Raw genomic sequence first — 25655 nt, 5'->3', positions numbered from 1 at the left:
CTTTCTATTTGTCTGACCTTTTTCTCCACTCTCCCTTTCTCTCGTCATATCGTATGGAATTAATAAAACACAGTTCTTTAGTTCTTTACATCAGTTCCTGGTGTGGTTTTCTGAAAACAGAGAATGAAAACAGAATAGGAAAGCTAAAAGTTAAGTTCAACAGGTTTTAAGAAATTCTTTTAGTAAAAGCTAGCTTTAGTGTTCTTTTTACCTTGGTGGGTTCAAGTTTCTGAGCAATCTTTACAATCAGCTCACTTACTCATTCTTTTTTAAATAACAAGAAGTATTTACTTTGCTGGTAGAAAAAATTATTGAACATTTCCAGTTCTCAGCTCTTATAGATAATAACAGTAAATTCTTCACATAACATTCATTGGTTCTAAAGTTTTTGGTTGATCATGTTGATACCTAGTAATGATTTTCATTCGTTATAAGAATGTTCACAGTTTGAAAGGCTTTCATCACTAGTGCATTTTTAAAAATGTACTATATTTCATCTAGTACCTAGTAATGATTTTCATTCGTTATAGGAATGTTCACAGTTTGAAAGGCTTTCATCACTAGTGCATTTTTAAAAAATGTACTATATTTCATCTAGTACTTTTTCTTGATTTCAATAGGGTCCATCACAATTATGTTTTTGTCCACTAGGATGCTGAAAATGAAACTCTAAATAAAAATCTAAGAAAGGAAATAGTCTCTCATTAGACATTTCTAGGACTGGAGGAAAAAAAAGTAGAGATATGAGAGTTCCTTAAGTGTGATGCAAATCATGTAAATTGCTTATGTGTGACAGTGCTAATGTTCTTTTGTGCTTATGACAAAAGAGCTTTTTAAAAAACATAATTGTATGCTCAAGAATATGTTTTTATTTTCCTTAAATGTATGACCCTTTAATTTTTAGGACAAATTTAGATAATCTCAATTTCTATTCAATCCTAAGATTTGATAGTACAAAAAAAAAAAAAATCCAGGAAGCTCTAATTCTTTCCCCAAAGATATATAAAGAGGATGGAAATGTGGTTCAGCATTACATAATGTTGCCACCCACTGCAGAAACAGGAATGAGTGCCTAGCAACTGTAAGGGTCATCTCAGGAGAGTGCTGATTGCTCATTGGAGCATTCTAAACACATATGCTTTTCTATCCTTATCACTTCCAGTCCCCACTAAACACATGCTGGTTACCTTGGATTCCAGTGCCATCTCACGAAAATTGTCCTCTGACAATTGATAACTAACACTCAGGGCAGCCTCTATCTACTCTTGGGTGACACATGTGGGTGGGCATCAAAATAAATTGTAAAATATTAGAAGAAAATATGCATTCTATGTACAGAATAGTCTCTATTCTTCCCTAGTGACATTTCTTTAAAGATATGAAATGTCAGTTTTCTTGATGGTATTTTTCTGACCTTATCCCCCACAAATCAGGTTTTAGCTTCAAGGGGAAATATCCAACTATTAAAGAGGTTATACATGAGTATGTATAGATATTATTTGGTGCTTACAGTAGAAGAGGTTTTCTTAAAATAGTAATTTCATGTTCAAGAATAGATTTTTACTTTCTTTAAGTGTACAATCACATTCACATTTTAGGCTAAGTTTAAACAATCTTAATTCCTATTCAATTCTAAAGGTGTAGTAATACAAATGAAAACCTTGGAATCTTCAGTTCCTTTTCCAAAGTATATAAAGAGGTTCTGCAATACACAATGTTGCTACCACCCTAGAAAGAAAACTGAGAACACCTTTTCCTGTGTTTCCTGGCTCTATTCGAATGCACACCATTTTTGATGTGAAGAACCATGTCTATGTTTCCTTATATATTCTGAGGATGAGCCATTTGTTGTCTTTATATGCTTTGAATATTTTCTCCCATTCTGGCTTCACTTTTACTCTTAAGAGTGTCTTTTGACAGAAAGAATTTCTTAATTCTAATCTCTTTCAATTTATTATCAATCTTTTCTTTTATGATTAATACTTTTTATGTCCTGTTTAAGGTCATTTTTCCTTATCTTAAAGTCATAAAGATATCTTTTATATTACAGAAACTTTACTGCTTAATTTTTTATTTGCAATGAGACTGGAATTGATTTTTTTGTGTATTGTCTGAAGAAAGTGGCTATGATTATAGAGATATAGGGATATCCAATTATTATAAATACCGATTATTTATTATTATAAATTATTATTATTATAAATACCAATTGCCACTATTTTTATAAATACCAATCTTTCCTCAATGCACTACAATGCAACCTTTGCCATAAAACACATGACAATATATGTATAGATCTTTCTGTACTCTGTACTCTTTTACTGATCTGTTTGTCCTTGTTCTAATACCACATCTTCTTAATTGCTGTAGCTTTGTAATAAATCTTGATATCTGATTGAGTAACTTATCCCTCTATTTTTATTGTTTGCTCTTCTACTTCAAGATTGTCTTGGTTAGTTCCTGCACTCCACATTTCCATATACATTTAAGAAATAACTTGACAGTATTCTTCTCTAAGTATACGAATTCCCTACTTCATGAAATCATCCAGTTTCTTCACTTTAAATATCTGTAGCCAATCTGTCAAATAATTCTCTGGGTTCTATTTTTAAAAATAAATCCAGAACCTGACCACTGATACTACCCTCATTCAAGTTACGACCCATCCTCACCAGTTTATTAAAGTAGCCTTTTAACTGATCTCCAAGCTTCTTTCTTTTCCCCCATATGGTCTGTTCTCCACAGCAGAGAGATGTTTTAAAATATAAAGTCTGATACTGTCATTTTTTTGGCCAAAACACTGTACTGGCTCCCCATCTCACTCAAGAGTTAATTCCAATGTCTTTAACAATGGCCAACACCTCTGGTGGCATTCCTACTCACCTCCAGCCACAATGACCTCTCTGAGCTGACCACAGCCCTGTGTTAGGGCTTGTCCTTCATTGGCTTCCTTTTCGGAATGCCCTCCCCATTATCTGCACAGTTAAGGCCTTAACCTCAGGTAAGTCTTTGTTCAAATGTCAATTTTTCACAAAGGCCTTTCTTAACTATCCTATTTAAAATTACCTTATTCAAAGGCCCTGTCAGACTAAAGGAAAACTCAAATCTAAACAGAATGTTTAATCTTTCGACAGACAAATAATAGAGTACAGAAGTACCCATAATAAGTATAAGCAATTTGAAAAGCAAAGTTTTATTGTTTCACATAATCCATTCTGTCTTCCTTGTATTTGCCAAAAATAAGACAGCTATAGAAATTAATTGAACACATGATAAATAAATACCACAAACTGGGAGATGAGAGCCCTTTCTGCTCATGATAAATCTCAGTTATTTTGTTTGTTTGTTTTTCATTTTCAATTGTGGAGCAGAACTGTGTAAGTCAAATGGTATTTACTTAAGTGACATTTAATCCCTAATTCATACATAGGATAGGGAGAATTGGGACATTTTCTCAAAATCTTCAGGTATTAAGGCAATTTTTTTCAATAGCAGATTTATTAAATGTTACTTTTAAAGTTTACTACATTATATATGATCTATACTAGAAAATGTATGTATACAGGATGTGGTGGCACAAACCTGTAATCCCAGTGACGCAGGAGGATTGCAAATTCAAGGCTAAGGCCAGCCATTTAGTAAGGCTTTAACCAACTTAGAAAACCCCTGTCTCTAAATACAAAATAAAAAAGGGCCAAGAATGTAATTCAGTGGTAATAGTATCCCTGGGTTCAATCTCTAGTATTAAAAAGAAAAGAAAATATATGTAATAAATGTATGCAAGTTATAAGGGCCAACAAGAAAACAAACAAACATATGAACGTACCATACAAATTGAGTTTTCATTGCTTAAAGTTTAAGTTTTCATTGCTTAAAGCTTACCATTCCATCTGTAAACCTGTTCTTCTCATCTTTCCTATCTCTCAAAATGGTGACACCTCTCATTCAGTTGAATCACCAAGCCAGAAATCTGAAATTCCTTCCTCCTCCTCACACACAATCACCAAGTTCTGTCAAATTCTTTCATATCTTTGCCCATGTCCTAAACACTTCAGCCTTGATTCTCAGCCTTCTTATTTTGCATAGGAACTATCTGCCTTCATTCACTTTCCCTAGACTCACCTTTTCAATAAAGAAAAACCTCTTTATCAGGTTTTGCAAAACTAGGCCTAATTGATTGAACTCTTCTTATTTCTCTAATCTCATCTTATGACATTGAACTATTTGATTTTTCTCAAGAGTCCTATTATTTTTCTATGCCTTGGCATATTTTGTTCCCTCTGACTATGACCTCTTCTCAGGGAAGATAAGTTTAACAATGGAATTAAAAAGTCATTATATCTGGGAAGATATCCTTGCTTCCTCTCAGTGGGGAGCGTCTCCTCCTGGCTGTTCATACTTGAAGCAGCAGTGTGACTTTGAACAAAGTCATTGACCTTTCTGTGTCTGTTTGTTTTTTCTGTAAAATACAATGACATTGGTGACTACTTTGTTGTAAGCATTAAATAAGTTAAACCATGTAACAAGGCCAGGCACATGGTACACATTCTGTAAGTATTACTAGCATTATTATCATCAATGTTGTGTTCATGGACATTCCCATCAATAAATATTTGTAGAAGAAATAAGTAAAGATAGAAAAGCATAACTGAGCCTTTTGTACACATAATCTAATATACAAATATAGCCTAAGCTGGGGTCAGAAAATGAAAAAAATGACCCAAGAAACTGACCAAATGCTAAATATCCAATCTAAGGGTTCTATGACTTTCTTTTATGGCCTCTGAAGAATGCAGTGGCCTTTCAGCAGTAGAAAATTATGACAGCAGCAACATTTATGGTGTGTGGGTCAAGTTAATAATTTCTTAAATGCATGTATTAGCAATTTTAATTTTCAATTTAAGAAACACAATGATGTTCTTTTATCATAACTTAATAAACAATGCAATTGAAAAAGTAGTAACAAGTCTAATTTCCTTTAGTAACAGGAGTCTCACTGTCAATTTACATACAAAAATAGTCATGTTTCCCAATATTATATTTATTTGGATTGATAGTCATCTTCCTCCTTTCTGATTCATCATTTATTTTTTGAAGATAAGCTACTTTTCTTTAAAATGTCTTTGCTTCATTAAAATAATTCTTTCCACAGAATGTTTTTCTTATTGGTTTATGGCCTAAGAGTTACCTTTACTTTATTTTCCTTTTTCAATTAGTTTCCATAACAACACACTGAACTTTAAACACTATATGGCTTTTCTCAGGGTATAGGGAAAGGACATATAATTGAAGTTGGACAAATTCCCAACAATTTCCTTTAGAAACACACACACACACACACACACACACACACACACACATACACACACGGACACACCAGCCACACAGAAACGGATTCACAAAGACCCCCTCCGCACCCCCCCAAGTGTCATAAAAATGGTATCATAATAAATTGAATCCCTATTTGTCACTCAGAAAAGCTCACTTCTAGAGTTGAGGTTGTGGCTCAGTGATAGAGTGCCTGCTTGGCACATGTGAGGCACTGGGTTCAATCCTCAGCACTACATAAAAATAAATAAATAAATAAAGGTATTGTGTCCATCTACAACTAAAAAATTTATTTTAAAAAAGAGGAAAAGCTCACCTCTTGTGAATATGTTCTCTCCCCTTCCAAATATTTAAACCTTTTAAGATTTCTTCCTAAGACATTTACTCTTTAACAATCAAAGTCCCTTTTTGGTAAGTTCAAACTTAGCTACCTTTAGTCCTATGAGTCATGAGCATCTAAGGACTGACAATTACCTGTTTTCCTCTTTCCTAAAAATGTTTTTCTTTCTTACTGATGAAATACAAACAAGTTAATCAAACCATCTTTAGAGTTTCTGTCATTTTGTGTGAAAGAGAGCAAAAAAGGGAAAAAAGCATGATTTGCAAGTGAGAAAACAAAGCAAAACAAAAAAGCACCAAACTGTTGGTTCAAATTCTTCACTATACCTGCACATTTTGTTACTCTATCACTAAATTTATATCTGAAGATTTATTTGTACTGTATTTATTATTTTTTAATGCACCAGAATTCTTCTAATGCACAAATAGCTTTAAAAAGTAATATCAGATAAAATATTAGCAAAGTATTCAACAACATATTAAGAAGATTGTCCAACATGACCAAGTTGGTTTTATCTCAGAGATGCAAGGATGGCTTAACAAACACAAATCAATAAATGTAGTTCATCACATAAATAAAATTAAGGACAAAAATCACTTAGTCATTTTAAAGGAGGCAGAGAAGACCATCAACAAGATTCAGCACCCATTCATGATTAAAACACTGAAGAAACTAGGATAGAAGGAACCTACCTCAATATCATAAAGGCTACATATGAAAAACCTAAAGCTGACCTCGTAGTAAATGTGGAAAAAGTGAAAGCATTTTCTTTAAAATCTGGAACAAGACAAGGATGTTCACTCTCACTTCTATTTAATATAGTGCTAGACACTCTATAAAGCAATTAGGCAAGAGAAGGAAATAAAAGAGATGAAAATAAGAAAATAAGAAGTCCAATTGTTACTGTTTGCAAATGATATGATCCTATACTTTAAAGATCCAAGAAACTCCACCAAAAGATGGCTAGAGCTAATAAATAAATTCAGCAAAGTAGCAGATTATAAAATCAACATACAAAAATCAATAGCTTTCCTATATATCAGCAATAAATCTGCTGAGAAAGAAACCCAGGAAAACAATTCCATTTACAATAGCCTCAAAAACAAACAAGGGCTGGGGTTGTGGCTCAGCGGTAGAGTGCTTGCCTAGCATGCACAAGGCACTGGGTTCAATTCTCAGCACCACATAAATGTAAAATAAAGATATTGTGTCCACCTCAAACTTAAGAATAACAAAAACAACAACAACAACAACCTATAGAACAATGAAGAAATAAATTGAAGAAGACCTAAGAAGATGGACTGGATGGATAGAATTAATATTGTTAAAATAGCCATACTGCCAAAAGCACTATACAAATTCAGTACAATTCCCATTAAAATAAAATTGACATTATTCACAGAACTAGATAAAACAGTCCTAAAATTAATTTGAAAGTATAAAAGGCCCAGAAGAACTAAAGCAATACTAAGAAGAAGAAAAAAAAATGCTGGAGGCATCACAATATTAGACTTTAAATTATACTACACAGCTATAGTAACAAAAACTGCATAGCACTGGCATAAAAACAAGCACATAGACTAATGGTGTAGAATAGAAGCCATAGAGCCAAACCCAAACATTTACAGATTCTGGACAAAGGGTCCAAAAACATTCATTGGAGAAGGCAGCCTTTAACAAATGGTGCTGGGAAAACTGTCTATACATTCGAACAAGAATGAAATAAGACCCTATCTCTCACTCTGCACAAAAATTAACTAGGAATCAGACCAGAAATTATGCAATTCCAGAGGAAAACATAGAGTCAACACTCTAGCATATTGGAACAGGCAACAAGTTTCTCAATAAAGTTCAGGACAAAATACCAAGAGTTAATAAATGAAATGGCATTAACTTATTAAATTAAAAAGCTTCTGTATAGCAAAGGAAACAATCGGGATATGAAAAGAAATGCTACAGAGTAGGAGAAAATCTTTGCTAGCTACGTGTGTGTGTGTGTGTGTGTGTGTGTGTGTGAGAGTGTGCGCACGTGCAGCACTCTGAAGCTAGGGCCTTGCGCATGCTAGGCAAATGCTCTACCATATCCCTAGCCCCTGCTAGCTACTCTTCTGACAGAGGATTAATATCTAGAACATATAAAGAACTCAAAAACTTAACATCAAAAAATAAATAACCCAATTAACAAATGGAAAAATGAATTAAACAGACTCTTCTTTAAAGAAGAAATGTAAATGGCCAACAAACATATGCAGAAAGTTCAATTATATAGCAATTAGGGAAATGAAAATGAAAACTACTGAAATTTCATGTCATTCCAGTTAGAATGGCAGTCATCGAGAATACAAACAATAATAGATTGTGGAGAGGATGTGGAGATAAAGGAACACTTCTATACTGTTGGTGGGATTGTAAGTTAGTATAACCACTCGGGAAATCAGTATGGAGGTTCCTCAAAAGACTAGGCATGGGGATCGGACCGGGTGGCACACACTTGTAATCCCAGGGGCTTGGGAGGCTGAGATAGGAGGATGGCAAGTTCAAAGCCAGCCTCAGCACAAGTGAGGCACTAAGCAACTCAGTGAGACCCTGTCTCTAATAAAATACAAAACTGGGCTGGGGATGTGGCTCAGTGGTCAAGTGTCCCAGAGTTTAATCCAAAGTACCAAAAAAAAAAAAAAAAAAAAAAAAAAAGACTAGGCATGGAACCACCATATGAACCAGCTATACCACTACTCAGTATTTATTCTAAAGAATTAAAATCACCATACTACAGAGATACATGCATACCCAAGTTTATAGCACCACAATTCACAATAGCTATAGAATCAATCTAGATGTCCATGAATGAATGATCGGATAAAGAAAACAAGGTATATATACAGTATGGCGTTTTATTCAGCCATAAAGAAAAATTAAATTATGTCATCTGCAGGAAAATGAATGAAACTTGAGACCATTATATTAAGAGAAACACGCCAAACATAAGGGCAAGGGTCATGTGTTTTCTCTCAGATGTGGAATCTAGAGAGGAAAAAGTAAAAGAAAGGTGGGGAAGTGGAGATCTCATGAAAATCAAAGGGAGATCAACAGAGGACAAGGATTAGATGGTAGGAAGAAGGGCAGAAGTGCTGGGGAGTTATATTGGCCAAATTATATTGTTTTATTATGTGCATATATGAATATGTAACAAGAAATTCAACCATTATGTACAACTAAAATGTACCAATAAAAAATGTGGAAAAAAGAAAAATAAAAGTAGGTTAATTCCTCAACAAACAAACAAATAATAACAGAGTGTTGTTCCCACCCCCAGTAGTAGAGTGCTTTTTCCCAGCGCGCACAAAGTCCTAGCTCAGCAAAAAGTTAAAAAAAAAAAAAAACTCCTGAGGTTACCAAAGATGAAACAATGTTATTTGGTGAATGACTGGTAAGGAGCACTGGTAGGTATAATATGGCATGGAAGAAAGTGATAACAGTATGGCACAACCAACAGCGACAGGAGAGGACTGCAGGGCTGCAGGTCATGACCATGAAGATATTCATGGCATCCTGCATCTTGACTGTGTCCAGAGAGACTGAAGTGAGATCCTACCTAAGATAGGCAGGTTAGGTTTCTCAATCTATTAGATTCAGGATGAGTTAAAGTCACCTTAAGATCCATAAGTTGGCACCTAAAGGCTATTAAGAAACACTAAAACTTTCAGAAGTCTCTTTTTCCTCATCTTTCATTTCTTTATACAGAATTATAAAGAATCTTACAAAGTAGTTGCCATGTCTGTAATACTGATTAGTGTCTGCCATCAGGCAAATGGATAGTTTTAAAAAAATAGGAAGGATAGAAACATATTTCCATATAGGCCCTATGGGTGTAAAGGATATTCATGTGGAGTATTGCATTTGTGCTTTTCAGTAACCTGGGAGTTCATCAAGAACAGAACTGAGTGCTGGGGGATATAGCTCAGTTGGTAGAGTGCTTGCCTAGCATGCAAAAGTCCTTGGATTCAATCCCCAGAACCACCACCAAAAGAGAGAGAGAGAGAGAGAGAGAGAGAGAGAGAGAGAGAGAGGGAGGGAGGGAGGGAGGGAGGACAGAACTGTTCTTTAGAGATGGAATTTTAGAGTGGAATAAAGCCAAACTACTAAGCAGTAATGCTACTTGTACTGACTCTAACTAGGACAATGATATATGATTGCATTTTATGAAACTCTAAATTCTGTAAACTATAAATAATATGACAAAATATTGATATTTCCACTCACGCAGAAAATTGAAATAATGAAAATCCTAAAAGTTACTATAATTTCATAAAAATAGTTTCAAAGTTGGCTTGAAGAAGAAATTGAATACTGTTTTTACCCTTCTGCTACAGGCATTGCCATTTCCGGTAAAAAATAACACCTATATTTTATTGAGATCTTTATAATAAGGTCTTAAAAACAAAGCTCATATAAAATACTAATGGCTGAACTTAAAACAATAAACCAAGAACCCAATTGTTTCCCTTGTTTAACCTTTTAAATATATTTCTGTAGATATAATAATAAATATTTTAGAATAAAGACCACTGATTTCTGCTGAGTAATATATTGATAGGTAATTGTACTTCTCTAGCTAATAAACACTGCTTATTCCATCTTCGTTCTTATACAGAGTAGACAGACAATTTATTCTTCATATAGTCTCATTTTCATCGATTTGAGAAAAATTTATTATACTTATAAGCAAACTCTAGGGCTCTATGGCAAATCCAGAGTCATCTAATCACTGGAAAAGTAGCAATCATACCCTTCTCCCCACAAAAAAACTTAATGAGTTTTAAGTTATATAGTTATCCACATGTGCTAATACTTCAGTCTACTGTAGACACAGTAGCCATCCTATGACCAGTTCTTAAAGATGGTTGGTATGAAAAGTCAGATTATAAAATACAGGCATTTGTTATTTTGAGGGAAAGTAAATTAAAACTTGCTTTTGATTTAAATTATATTTTAGTTATTTATAAAAAACATTTGATTGTATAAAAAATAAATATTTTTAGTAGAAAAGGTTCCTATTTATTATGGAAATATTATCAGAAAGAATAAAGAAGACATTTAAGACTCATTTCCAGTTCTTCTGCCCAGAAATAATCAATGATAACATTTGATTATGCAATTCTCTTATTAGCAGAGAAAGATTATAATAGAGTATATAAAAGTGAGATCTGAAAACATAAGTCACTTAAAAACTCTTTTGCTCAAATTTAACAGATAAGTAAAACTGAAGGAGTAAATAAAACTGTACTTAAACAGTAGAAATGTCAGGGTCTAATGTGATACTTTGCTTTTAAGAAAAGGACTATGAAAGACTGGTATTTCAACTCAAAATAGCATCTGCCTGTCTGCTATGGAAGATAAAATTTTCTTGATGCTTCATTCCTCCCACCCACCTCCTCTCCTCCAGATTTTTTCTTTCTTTCTTTCTCTCTTTTTTGCAGTACTGGGGATTACCTAGAGGCACTCTACATCTGAATTACATCCGTAGGCCTTTTTATCATTTTATTTTTATTTTTGAAACAAGGTCTTGTTAAGTTGCTTGGGCTGACCTTGAACTTGGGATCCTCCTGCCTTGGCCTCTCAAGTAGCTGTTATAGGCCTGGGCCATGGTGCCTGGGCTTTTCTAGGTTTTAATTCCTGCTATTTTTTTTTTTTATCTGACATACTAGTTTATAGTCTTAACATTGTGGATACTTTAAAAGCATGAAATGATTTTGGTGAATTTACTTTAAAATAAACATAAGCCTCCACATTGAAAAAATCTTACAAATGATCTTTAAGTTAGCATAAATATGTACTGCTGTAAGTGTGCTATGAAGTCACCTCACAAATGTGGTATTTTGCTGTTTGGTAGACTTTGTTCTTGTTAGGAATATGAAATCCATTTCCAAGTTGAATTTCATGAGGTACTGAAAAGAATGTTGTAATAAAATCCAGACATTCCATCTACTATATTCCTTGCTTCTAATACTTGCACATTCCATCTGAAAAGACCAATCAAATTTGTCTGGAAAGATTACTTCATTTTTTCTTTTGGTATTGGGGATTGAACCCAGGGACATTCTGCCACTGAGCTACATCCCCAGCTTTTTATTTTTTGAGACAGGGTCTCACTAAGCTGCTTAATGTTCTGCTAAGGTACTGGGGCTGGTCTTGCAAAATCCTTCTGCCTCAGCCTCCCAAATCACTAGGATTCCAGGTGTGCAAAATGTCACCCAGCTGGAAAGAGTACTTCTTTATAGACCACCAGCTTCTTGCTAAGCAAAAGATATTTTTTAGGAACTTAAATTTCCTTGTTTTAATATTACCAAATTATTGAGAACCAAACTAAAGATACCATACAATTTTTGTTTCCTTGTTTTAAAATGGTAACAATCGGCCGCATGTCTGGAAAGCATGGAGCCTCTGGTGGGTGCAGCACCACTGAGCAGACCTCTAGGTTTTGGGTGATGATCGATGGTATTGGCTGTGGACTTGTGAAACCCATCATCTTAAAATATTGAGCTTAAGAATTTTTGTGATGAAATTTCTGTAAATGGAGCAGTCTCTGCTTCAGTTTCTGAAGCTGGAAAAGGACCTTCAAGCAGCCACATTGTGGCAGGCATCATGGACCTGAACCCTAAGTGGAATCTCTCATGTGTTTGCTCAGCGAGGTAACTAACTGTAAACTGCTTTGCCAGAAAGTTATCTCCCGGTGTTGCCAGACGGGGATCTGCACAGCCTTGCTTCTGCTAATGCCTATGAGTTAATCCCACCCAGATAGAATCATAAAATTCTTTGGATTTCATCCTCAAAAATAGCCAAGGAATTTGAGTGACTGAGATCACCATCACCACTTTTAGCAGCTAGCTAGTGAAGCTGGGGTATAACTAAAAATATCTGAACTTCAGGTTAGGTGGTCTGGGTATAATCTCATGTATAGATGGGACTTCGGTGATTGTAAACTGAAATTGTGCATACATTGTTGTAGGAAGCTAAGGGGAAACAATGCTTGGCCTCAAAAAGCATTTCTCAGTGGATTTCCTGTGAAGTCATTGTTTCACTTAAAATTTTGAAAGCACAATTAAAGGTTCTTCTGTTTTGTATTTTTTATTCACTAGCAATGTGGATTTCAGATTAAGACCCAAAGTAAGAACATTATTTGTTCTATGACTCCAGAGAACATTCTTAGAGTTTCACAGAATAAGAATTTTGCTGTTTTTTTCTTTATTTGTACCTGCTAAAGTGATTCTATACTGCCATGTATTGCCACTCACAAACATTGCTTTCTTTTACCTTAAATCTAATAAAGCACAGATAAAGGTAAAAAAATACATAAATAAAATAAAATGGTAACAATATTTGGCAGTTCAATTCTGCGATCTTTCCAATATTACTAATTTGCAAAGTAATTGTCACTAGGTTTTTCATATTTTCTAATTTAACAGTTTTCAAACCTGACTGTACATTCCCATCACCAGAGGGGCTTTGAAAATAAGGATGTCCAGGTCCCATCCCAGATAATTCAATCAATCTTTGGGAATGAGGTCTTGGAAATGTTGTGAATGTGTGTTTGTGGTACTGGGGATTGAACCCAGGGGTATTTTTCCACTGAGCTACATCCCTAGGCTTTCTATTTTTTAATTTGAGACAGGTCTCCCTAAATTGCCCAGACTGGCCTGGAGCTTGTGATCCTCTTGTGCAGCTTCCAGGGTTGCTGGGCTTACAGATATGTGCCACCGCACCTGTGTTTTTAAGAATTTTTAAGTGTTTTTAAGAATTTTAAATATGGTGTAGTACTTTGTGAACTCTAATTCTATTCTTTTCTATTTTACTTTTTTTCTTTTTGAGACAGGAGTCTCCCTATGTTCTCAGGTTGGTTTGTAGTTGTGGGTGCCTACTACAGCCTTCTGAGTAGCTGGGACTACAGGCGCGGGCCACAGTGCCCATCAAGAGCTGTATTTTTAAATGAAGAATCAGAAATGCTCTATGAAAATGGATAACCTCATCAAGTGTTCAGTAATACTGAAAATAATTTTAAAATTTTTAAGAGGTTAAAGTTAATACTACCAACCGTATGTCTCAAATTAAACAAAAGCATTAACTTGCAACATTTGTAAATCAGCTTTTCTGGCCCAAAGCTGTAATTTTAGGTCACTCCATCTTAAAAGAATTTTTTTTAAAGCGTGAATAAGGTTGGAAAATCTGTTTATTAGAAAGTTTTTGAATTGGTTTGAGAGATTAAATGTTAGCAAAATATAAGACTCTGATAAACTCATAGCAAAACAAGAATTTGGTGCTTCCCTAGCATGCTGGAGCCCATGAGTTCGATTACTCAAGGAAGCAAGAAAAAACAATCTGGCTAGAAGTAAAGGAAATAAAGTGATCATTGTTTTAAGTGCGCATTTATAAGCTAACATTCTTCATGCCAAAAAAAAAAAAAGTTGGCAATCTGTTGGTATTTCTGGGTGACTACTGGAGTATAGGGGTATAGATAACTTTAAAAAATTAAATCTAGTAAGTTTTTTACTTTGCATTCTTGAACTAGAAATCTTTACTGACAGATCTGCAAATCTACTAACTGATGCCTCATAATCATGTTCCTGAGGTTCTGAGATGCTTTTTATTTCATTTACTGACCAGCATGTGGAATGATAAGGGGGCAAGGGGACAGCATAAACAGGCCAAATAAATCCTGGCTATCAATGAGTGACAGATGTCTTAGCCAGATCACCCCCTACAATAAGGCTGATCACATGGAACACACACCACTATTTCTTTCTTTTGTATAAATGATGCTCAGTATGCATAAGAAATAAGAACTACATGTCAGTAGTAAGTGTTAGTGTTAAAGGTTACTTCTCACTGATAGGTAAGAGCCATCCCAGATTTTAGGGCTAATGCTAACTACTAATCTTGGGGAATTGTCTAAAACAGATGTTACTTTTTTTTCCCCCCAGTGCTGGGGTACAAACACAGGCCTTCCTACATAGTAGGCAAGCACTCCATCATTGAGCTGCATCTTCAGTCCAAGTTAAATTACTTATTTAGGTATTAGAGAGTTTCAAGCAATGTAACATTTTTTTTTTTTTTACTATTAAACTATCAAAATAGACCAACAGACTTAATGACATCATTAAGAATACAAAACAAAAGCTGCTGAGTGAAGAATATTATTCTGTATTTTAAAATCCACACTATCACTATCTTAAAATGGAAGAAGCTATAGCAAAGGCACATTTACACATTTTTAAAGATACTGAGTTACTTTTTATAACAATAGTCCATGTATCAAACGGATATACAAGAAAACAACTGTCATCCAAACATAAATGGGGGGGGGAAGAAAGTAGTTAAATAGCTATTTATGCATCTACTTCTAGAATCTCAAAAATTCCTTGGATAACTAAGTTGGACATTGCTCACTGGACTCATATCAGCTCTGAGAAAGAACAAGAGGCTTCCTGCTTGGCGATTTCACAGAGGTTCTGGCCTTCTGTTCATATATTCATCATGACAGGTGCAGCCCCTTCCCTGCCTCCATCTGTGGCCTGGCTCAGCACTAAAACTGGCCTCTACACCAGTAAGAGGCATATGGGCTGGGACAGGCTCAGCATCAGCATCTCCTTTCTGATGATATCTGCTCCTTGCTTGTCATAGCTTGTCCCTTTAGATACTGTGAATATCTTGGCCCTTACTTCAAATGTTAAACATGTTTTTAATGTAATAGTTGATATAAAGAAGAGTATATGACACAATACTTCTAGGTCATTAAGCATAATAAAATGAACACTGTGAATCTGTCACCCAAAAATTTAAGAATATTACTAATATCATTGTTCAAACCCCTTTCCAACTCTTCACAACTAGTCTCTAATCTAGAATTTATGATTATCACTCTCTTTTCTGAAAAACAGATTTTATACACACACACACACACACACACACAATTTTACTATACATTGTTTAGTTTGTCTATGCTGGGTCCTTTAAAATGGTATCATATAATATGCAATCACATCTGACTTGCTTTTAAGACACTTAAATTTCCCTATTACCTGTCCATGTTGATGCTTATAAGTGGTAATTCACTCAGTTTTGTTGTTGTTTAACATTTCATTATATAAATATGCCAACATTTACTTATTCTCCTGTCCATGTAAAATAGTATTTTTGGTAGACTTTTGCATTACGAACATTCCTATAAATATCCTTACAAATGTGTCTTGGCGCATGTATCAGATTTCTTTCATGGTACATTGCTAGTTATGAAATTGCTGGGTTATAGGGTATGTGAATGATTAACACTGTAAGTTAGGGCCAAATTGTTTTCCAAAGCAGTTCCAGCATTTTATTCTCCTACTGGCATTATAAAGAGGATCCGGTTGTTCTACACATCCTTGCCAGCACTTGGTATTTTCAGACTTCTTAATTTTTGCAATCCAGTAGGTGTGAAATGGAATTTCAATATGGTCTTGATTTACATTTTCCTGAAAACTAATGAATTTTGTCTAGCTTTTTATGTATCTAGTTGCCATTGGTGTCCTTTTCTATGACATGTTTGTTTGTCCATTTCTCTTTTACATTAACATTTTTCCTTCCTGCTTTTAGAGAATTCTTTAATATCTTCTAATTATTATGTAAGTTGTGAACTATATGTTACAAATCTGTCTGCATTGTAAACCACTGGGCCATAATTCTTGTGCTAGTTTCTCCTATCACAGCATCCTACCCTGCCCAAGTTAGATTGAGAAAATAGCAATGAATTTCTAATTAATTAAAAAAATTTCTATATCCTCAAGATGATATTTAAAATAATTATGTATTTTTCATATAGACTGCCACAGGTAAAGTTATTTTCAGGATTGGTGAGTGTAGTAGAAATGCAGTGAAATTGAATCTTACCAGGGTGATGATACATATGAATGTACGTACATTTGACCAAATTCATGTAAATTATTACATAAAAATCCTCTCAATAAAGCTGACTTCAAACATTAAAAAACACTAGGAATAATTTTAACATAGTAAAGTGTATAACATTTTATGTGAGGTCTGGATCTGGAGCTGCCCCTTATCCCTGCTACTTAATAGTTGTGTGATCATCTTGGGCAAGTTATTACACATCTCTAAGGTGGAATTTTCTCACTAGTAAAATGGAGATAAGAGCAGCACCTCTATTGTGAAATAAAAATGAATTAGTTTTAACTGCTTAGAATAATGCCTAATAGAATGAGCATCAAATACATGTCAGGCTATAAAAAATAGACAAATTTATTGTTTCCTCTATGCTCTTTTGTAGGGCCTGAAAAATTCTTCCCTACCATATCATGATATTTTCCTACTGTTTCTTCTAAGAGCTTGAAATGCTTTAGTTTTCGTGCTTAGGCAGATAATATAATTTTAAAATGTCAGCTTGCTGCTAATTCTTTTCTTTGAGAAATAACCAAGTTGTCACAATATTATTTAAAAATTATCTGCACTTGCCTATTGCTTTTGTTTTGTTTGAGAAAAAGTCTTGCTATGCTGTCCAGGCTGGTCTTGAACTCCTGGCCTTAAGTAAACTGCCTCATTCCCAGCTTCCCAAGTAGCTGGGACTACAGGTGCAAGCAACCACACTCAGCTAAACTGATTGATTTTGTGTAGCAGGGATTGAACCAAGGATACTCTACTACTGAATTCTATCTCCAGCACTTTTTATTTTTATTTGAATCTCATTAATTTGCTGAGGTTGACCTTGAACTTGCAATCCTTCTGTCTCAGCCTCCCAAGTGTCTGGGATAACAGGTGTGCACCATTGTGCCCAGATTCCCATTTATTTTATTTTATTTTTTTAAAGAAAGAGTGAGACAGAGTGAGAAAGAGGGAGAGAGAGAGAGAGAATTTCAATATTTATTTTTTAGTATTTGGCGGACACAACATTTTTGTCTGTATGTGGTGCTGAGGATGGAACCCAGGCCGCACGCATGCCAGGCGAGCGCGCTACCACTTGAGCCACATCCCCAGCCCTCCCATTGATTTTAAATTCCTCTTTTGTCATATCAGATTTCCACGTATGCCTGGGTTGTTTTTGAATTCCTTATTGTGTACCATTAAGTCTAGTGTCAATCACTGCAAAAATACTACCTTTTTAATTACTTCAACATTACAATAAACCTTGATATATAATAGGTCAAGTCTTCACTTCCTGTGTTTCCTAGTTTGTCTTTTTGATTCCTGGGCTTTTGCTTTTTCCTATGAACTTCAAATAATTAGCCTACCGGATTTTGCTAGTTTGAATCTTGAAAGTTCTCCAAAGGCCGGTGTGTTGAAGGCTTGATCCCCAACCTGTGGTGCTACTGAGGGGTGGTGAAAACCTTTTGGAGGTGGGGTTTAATGGACTTCAGTTTATTGGAGGGCTCCTGAAGGGGGATGAGACTCCAGCCCCTCCTCTCTCTCTTTTGTATTTAGTCCCAGCCACCATGAGGTGAACAGATGTCTTCTACTATGTGCTCCCATCATGAAGTATTCTTGTGTTTCCCCTGGCCAAACTGGAACAAGTGACTATGGACTGAAGCCTCCAAAACTGTGAGTCAAAATAAACCATCCCTCCTGGTAAGAGGATTCCTCTCAGGTATTTTGTCACTATGACAGAAAGTTGACTAACGCAACACAGGTTGTACAAAAACAACAGTAAAATCCATTGAATTCATAGATTTATTTTGGAAGAGCTCATAATCATCAATATTGATACATTAACACTGACTGTACATTTATTTGTATGGTCTTTATCTTTCAATCACATTTTAGAACTTTCTTCACAATCCCCCCATGCTTCAGTTTATGTTTTATTCTTTTTTCCCCCACATTTTTTATTGTTGTATTATAGTTGTACATGATGATGGGATTGGTTGTTGCAAATCGTCCCTGCACACAATATAATAAAATAATTTGGCCAATATCACTCCCCATTATTTCCCTCTAAGTTTATTTTTTAACAAGGGATTAATATGTTGATATTTTTTTGTTATTGATAGATTTGAACCCATTTCTACCATCTTTTCTCCCTATGTCTCCTCACCAACACTTGAGCGTCCCCCCCACTGCTTTGTTGTTCTACATCCTCTAGCTTCCTTGCTTTCTTTATATTATTTTCTAAGCGATTAGACCATTCTCTTTTGATCTTTACTGTGAGTCAAAGAAAAACTAGAGAAAATGGTGAGAAAAGGATAAAAAGGGGGGGGGTGCGGGGGAGGCAGTGCTGTAGACTGAACCCTTGGCCTTCACATATAGGCAAGTGTTCCACCACTGAGTTACAGTTCCAGGCCTAGTCCTAATATCTTACCTGTTTCTAGGACGAGAAAAATGATAACTTGTAAGTTATACTTCATTTATAAATTTAGAAATATAGGATATAAAAGCTTAAATATAAAACATATAATTATAAAAAATTATTTTCTGAGTGTTCACTAATTTTTATCAATTTTGAAAATTTTACTGTGAATATTTGAAATAGAAATTATTTTTAAACTAGTAAAAAAATTATGACAGATTAGCAGCAGTATTTCATACAGAAAATTCTTAGGAGAGAGCGATCCTGAGACACTTGTGAACTTTCAAATATCATTATAGAATTTGTAACTTAGCCCATAAAACACCCAGAAGCAACAAACAGAAAACAACACTGCGATTTTTTTTTTTTTTTAAAGAGAGAGTGAGAGATGGGGAGAGAGAGAGAGAACTTTTTAATATTTATTTTTTAGTTTTCGGCGGATACAACATCTTTGTTTGTATGTGGTGCTGAGAATCGAACCCGGGCCGCACGCATGCCAGGCGAGCACGCTACAGCTTGAGCCACATCCCCAGCCCAACACTGCGATTTTTGATGGGAACGTCAAGCAGACTAGACTTCATAGATCATTCCAACACAACTTTCTGTAACAATGGAAATGTTCTATTCCTGGGCTGCCCACTATCGTAGCCACTGAGCACTTAAAATATGGCTAGTGTGACAGAGAAATGTTAAACTTTATTTAATTTTAATTAATTTACATTTAAATAGCCACATGTGACCATATTGAAGAGCATAATTTCTAGGGTCATTCCCTTCCATGTATGTTTTTCTTCACTTTTCACCTAACAAGTGGTTCCAAACAGTGGCAATTTTGCCTACTAGGCATATGGCAATATCTAGAGACATTTTGGGGTACTTATAATTGAGGAATAGGGTTTAACCACTAGCATCCAGTGAGTAGATGTGTTTTGGGGGGTTCGGGGTTGTGGCTCAGTCAGTAGAGACCAGGGAATGCTGCTAAATATCCTACAATTTATAGGACATCTCCCCATAACAAATAATTATCCAGTCCAAAATATCAATAGTGCTGAAGTTAAGAAACACTGACATATACTAAAAGGATCTTTAAATGAAATTTAAAATACTTTGAAAATCGTTATGAATCGCTGCTTTATTAGCCTGTCTGCTCATTACTTAAAATAATCACTATCCACTATCTTATCCTGATCACTACCATTTTCTCTGTCCACGTTACCTTAGTGACTATGTATCTTCCCTGAGTTTCAGTCACAGTTGTTGTTGTAAATATAAAAACATAAGTGTAACTGAATTAACTTTCAGTAATAGGGATAATTACACATAAACCCTTAATGGAAGTTAGCTTTGTAAACATGAAGACTTTTATAACAGAACAATTTTTATTATTTTTGCTTTTTTTTACTTCAGAAATATATGAAAGGGATAGTCTAGTGCAAGCACATAACTAATGACATAAAAATAAGCAGAAAATCAGTAATTTTTTCCATGTGATTTCAAAACAATAATATTATGTACATTTAAGACATTTAAATTATGCCACTATTATTGTAATATAACATTTATTTAAACGATTTAGTTTATACTGAAAGTAGAGAATATAAAAATCTCCATCCTAAAAGGATTAAAAATTCAGTGAGAAAAGATACAACTAATACAGCAGCCATTAAAAAAAAAAAAGTGGATAAAAGCAAATTGTTTCTGAAATGAAGTCTAATTTTGTTGCAAGTTCTGACCTATGCAGTGAAAACAATTCCCAATAGTATAGGATGTGTTTTCTTTCCTAGTGAAGGAAGACAGAAAAGATGATTTCCTGTTGGGCATTCCCAACATCAATCTTGAAGATGTCAACCTTTTCATTTTCTTGAAAATATTATTGCTTCTATTATTGTTCTCATTGTCTACAACAATTTAGGGTAATTTCTTATTCTTAGGTAAAACTCATAAACATTTAATTTATTAACATATATATCTCATTAAAAATGGCAAAGATAAAAACCTATCTTAACCTAATGGACAGAAGATATTTTAGCTATCAGAGGTTATTCAGCCAATTAAAATATTTAAAGCACATATGAGGATAGAAAATTATTGCTCATGAATTATGACTGCCCTCAAACTTCCATAAAGATTTAAAAATTATGGACTGAGGTTGCTGCTCAGCGGTAGAGCGCTTGCTAGGCACGTGCGAGGCCCTGGGTTCGATCCTCACCACCACATAAAAATAAATAAAATAAAGGTGTTGTGTCCAACTACAACTAAAAATAAATGTTAAAAAAAAATTAAAAAATTACTAGGGGATCTGGGAACATAGCTCAGTGATTGTGTGCATTCTTAGCATGTGTGAGGCTGGTTCAATCTTTAGCACCCTCCCAAAATATAAAGAAATGATAGAAATTACTGAACAATTATAATTAGTAATACATTATTGTTTCATTAATACTATCAAAATCTTAAACACACACACAAATAAACACCATATTTTCTTGCTCTAGGATATTCATTTCCAGGCATACTGTTTTATTGTCTTTCCTTTATTTGCTAAGGTCTACAAATCCTACTTCCCTATCTACTTCCCTTCCCCAGATGATTTTAGCTAGGTTTCCAAGGTTTAAAGAGGTTGTGTTTCCAGTAATGGCACAAATGCAGAGTCTTTTCCTTTTTGCTGTCTAGAATAAGTATGTCTAGAAAGATGCTCATCAGTAAAAAAAAAAAAAAACTTTTTATTTTATTTAATACTGAGATCCTTGTGAGCTATCTTTCCAAATAATTCATTCATTCACCATAGCTTTCTTTTTTAAATATTTTTTTAAGCTGTTGATAGATCTTTATTTTATTTATTTATACATGGTGCTGAGAATGGAACCCAGTGCCTCATACATGCCAGGCAAGTGTACTACCACTGAGCCACTGCCCCAGCCCCTACCAAAGCTTTCTTAAGACAAGTTGTCAAACAAACTTTGGAAGAGGAGGTTTTTAAAAAAAAAAAAAAAAAAAAAAGGCTCTTGAATTTATGGACTCTAATATTTATCATCAATATTTCTGTAATTCACAGTTCATATTCATTATCTCCATTCTCTAATTTCCAAAAACAAATACTCAATGAGCTTTTCCTGTGTGCAATGAAATTTGAGATAAGACCTATTCTTTTGGAGATTATTTTCTAGTTGAAGCAGACAATAATTGACAAAAGAAGTAAAGTTTATGGTATGCTTGAAAGTACCAGATACTATGTAGAATAACACAACAAGGAGGGAAAGCAGGAGTGCTTGGATCAGGAAGACCTCACTGATAAAGCTGTATCAGAAAAAAGTTAGGGAATGAGCCAGGAGGGCATCTGGGGATGTGTACTGAGGTGGAGGGGCTGGCAATGCCCAGGCTCTCAGGCAAGAGGCAGAGTGGAGATCAGACACCATGGCAGCAGGGCAGAGGGCATGTGAAGATGAGGTTTGAGATATGAAGGAGTCCAGGTTATACCTTGTTTGTAGTTCATGGTAATGACTTGGCTTTACTGGGTGAGGCAGGAAGTCAACTAAGGGTTCTGATCAGAGAAGCAACAAGATTTTGACTTGTGTTTCAATGGGATCATGTTGGTTACTCTGTTAAGAATAAACTGTAAGGGGACAAAAGTAAAGGTAGGATGGTATGCTATAATAAGAACACATTTAAGATATGATGCTGGCTTGGACTAGTGTGATACATGTAAAGGTAGTGGGAACTAATTTATTTTGAAAGTAGAGTCAAGACAATTTACTGTAGGATTCAATGTTGGCAATGACAGAAGGAGAGGAAGGATGATATAATGGCAATGTATGATATTTTAATATACTTTTGGAGCTGGGAATAGTGGTACGTACCTGTAATCCTGGGAAATGCTGAGGCAGAAAGATTGCAAGTTCAAAGCCAGCCTTAGCAACTGAGCAAGGCCTTAAGTAACTTAGTAAGATCCTGTCTCAACATAAAAAACAAAAAGGACTAGGGATGTGACTCAAGGTTAAGTGCTCCTGGGTTCCACCCCTGGTACCAAAAAACAAACAACTTTTTGGAAAACAATTTGATAATTTATATTTCGTGAGTGCTCTTGGCTCTGGTGTTACACTACAGAGAACATACTCATGCAAACTGGAAGCTCTGGTTATAGAAGCTCCATGTGTTCCTTGTTCATACTCCCAAAAGTTCATATTGAGAGCATTGTCTTATCTTGCTCAGGATGAGCCAGATATTTCAGTGGGTTTAAAGAAAGGTAAGCAAATTCTGTCTCCTAGTGTGAAAAGCATGTCCAAGTTTGTGTAGATCTTGATATTGTTTTTAATGTTTATACTTTTAATGTGCTAATGATTCTATGGCTCATGAAATTCATTTCCTGAAACTTGTTAAATCTTTTTTTTTTCCTTCCTCACGTTTTTGTGCCTTTTCCTTTGCCTCAGACCTTAAATTCTGTAGGCTTTAATACTATAGGTTTAAATCCCCTCTCCAGTGAGGGTGCCTCCTAAGTGGTCTCTGCATTGCCAACTGATTCACACAACAGCAGCAGAGAATCTTGCAAAGTAAAGCTGTTATTGCCTTAAATCATTACTTCTTCTTTGAAAACAAGCTTTCAAGCTAAATACCCAGCTTTCCTTTCTAGCTTTCTCCCCAGTCCCTCACATGCACTAACTAATCTGGGCTTTCCCTGCTCTAGGCTTTGGCTCACATTGATATCTCTATCTGATCTACCAAAAATCCTTTCCGTTTTCTTGTTTGGCTGTATAGATTAAGTTCATTCTTTAAGGCCCAATTCAGATATACTCTCTCTTGCCTTCTTTGATGATTCTCCAAGCAGATATAATCCCTTCCTTGTTTAACACTGAGTGTTAAATTGGGAGTAACTATTAGAAGTCTTGATATTTTGACCTGTACTGCAGATATCTGGGTATTTAAACTTGAGTTCCACTAAGACCAACCAGGTATTACTGACCTTTGTATTACAGGTAGCACTCAAGATATTCATATTCCTATTCAATGGTCAAAAACAAAAATCTGATTTGAGTAGTGCAAACTGAAGTCAAAGTGCTCCACAATGGAACCTAGAGAGTTAAAAGGAACCTAGAGAGTTAAAAAGCAAGGTATATAGTCTTAATGGAGCATTTAATTTTCTAGGTGCAGACAGTGTTTGATAGACATCTACTAGGTCAAGAAAGGTATGCCTATATTATGTAAAAGATTGGAAGAGGCTAAAGAAACAATCTGAAGGCATCTGTGGTATAATTTTGACGTTTGATTAAATGACAAATTTTGAATGATACACTGCAAATCAGGTTAAACAGGTCTAAGCAATTCACTTACAACAAAATTAAAACTTGGAAAATTTAGCTCTTTTTTTTTTTGAAATTATAAGGCTAATCAGAAAAGCTTGCTGGCTCATTATGCATTTAATAAAGGTACTGAGATAAGATTACCTATAGAGATGAATAATGAATCCAAGGATCCCTGAATGTAACTACGTCATTGTTGTTGTTTACTTGGTGACTTTTTAAAAGTGGGGACAGGAATAATATGGGCAAGATGGAAGAAAATCGGTTTAAGCTATATTCAAACAAATACCTTTACCGAGCAAATACACGAATTGTTTTCCTATGGATTTGTAGCTCTTTTTGGTAAGACCACAATGAAAGGCACAGAATAATATGAACAAAGGCAACAGGCACCTGCAGCCTGTGAATCACTTAGGAAGTATTTCCGCCAAGACAGGGCCAAATTAGAGGATCTGTGCGATCACCTTTCAATAGCAGGCTCCTTTCCCTGTAAGTCCTAAATAGTGGGACAACTGGGACCCTACCCAGGGATCCAGAGCTGGGAGCGGTCTTGTTTTTTAGACAAATCTCTCCTCCTACCACACGTGACAGAACGGCAGAGAGCCGCCAAGAGAGACACCGCAACGCATCAGCCAGGGATACAAAGGCTCGGCGCCACCGCATCCTCAGGAGGATCGCGGAGCCTCCCGCGCTCGGCGTCTGCAGAGTTTGCGCAGGGCGCTGCCGCGAGGCGCGCCGCTCCCGGGCCCGCAGGGCGGTGCCGCGCAGCGCAGGGAGCGGGAGCAGGGAGCGCGCGCCGCCTGCCCAGCGCGCCTGCCCACCCAGCGCCGCCAGAGCAGGGGCGCAGATCCGCACGCAGCCGCGCCGGGCCGCCACCGCTGCTGCCACCGCCGCCCGGCCCTCGCCCGCCGCAGGGAGCCCCGCAGCGACGAGAACCAGGGTGAGGAGGTCGAGGGCCCCCAATCCCTGGGTAGGCCGGAGGTCGGACTACCCAACTCCCGCCCAGGCCCGGGCCTTCCCCTTCTTCCTGGCCCCTGCCCCTCCCCACACCTCCTCTGGGCCTCGCGTGCGCAACTGGGCGCCGTGAGCGGCACTTACACCACGGCTCGGGAAATTATCCAGGACACCATCTTCCCGCGGGCTGAGGCCCCGACTCCGGGGCGGATGGGCGACGAGCGCAGCGGACCAGGCCGCCAACGGCAGGCCGCGCGCTCGCTGGCTCCTCGCGCTCCCCGGGGCCGCGCTGGCGCCCTCGGCAGCCAGGCCGGGTGTCTGCGCGCGGCCGCTGGAGCTGTGCTGTGGTCGGTCCCCCGCCCGTCCCCGCCCGCCGGCCGAGCCGCCGCGGAGCCCGCCGGCCCCGCCCCTGAGC

At 36.3% G+C, this 25655-nt stretch overlaps 2 protein-coding genes across 2 annotated transcripts in view; one reads left to right on the top strand and one right to left on the bottom strand.

The window, feature by feature from the left end:
- Reep3 (receptor accessory protein 3) overlaps positions 1 to 25595 on the bottom strand; it is an 87524-nt gene extending 61929 nt beyond the window's left edge. The window contains exon 1 of the mRNA XM_076834251.1: positions 25385 to 25595. Within this exon, the coding sequence (XP_076690366.1) occupies positions 25385 to 25416 (32 nt within the window). The 5' untranslated portion in view covers positions 25417 to 25595. The remainder of the gene's footprint in view (positions 1 to 25384) is intronic.
- Positions 25143 to 25655, top strand: part of Jmjd1c (jumonji domain containing 1C) — a 287493-nt gene continuing 286980 nt past the window's right edge. The window contains exon 1 of the mRNA XM_076834248.1: positions 25143 to 25226. The gene's annotated coding sequence lies outside the window, so the exon portion shown is untranslated. The remainder of the gene's footprint in view (positions 25227 to 25655) is intronic.

Source organism: Callospermophilus lateralis, chromosome 15 (genome assembly GCF_048772815.1).
Source record: "Callospermophilus lateralis isolate mCalLat2 chromosome 15, mCalLat2.hap1, whole genome shotgun sequence".
NCBI lineage: Eukaryota > Metazoa > Chordata > Mammalia > Rodentia > Sciuridae > Callospermophilus > Callospermophilus lateralis.
Note: the sequence above shows the minus strand (reverse complement) of the source record. Positions and strands in the feature narration are given on the sequence as shown.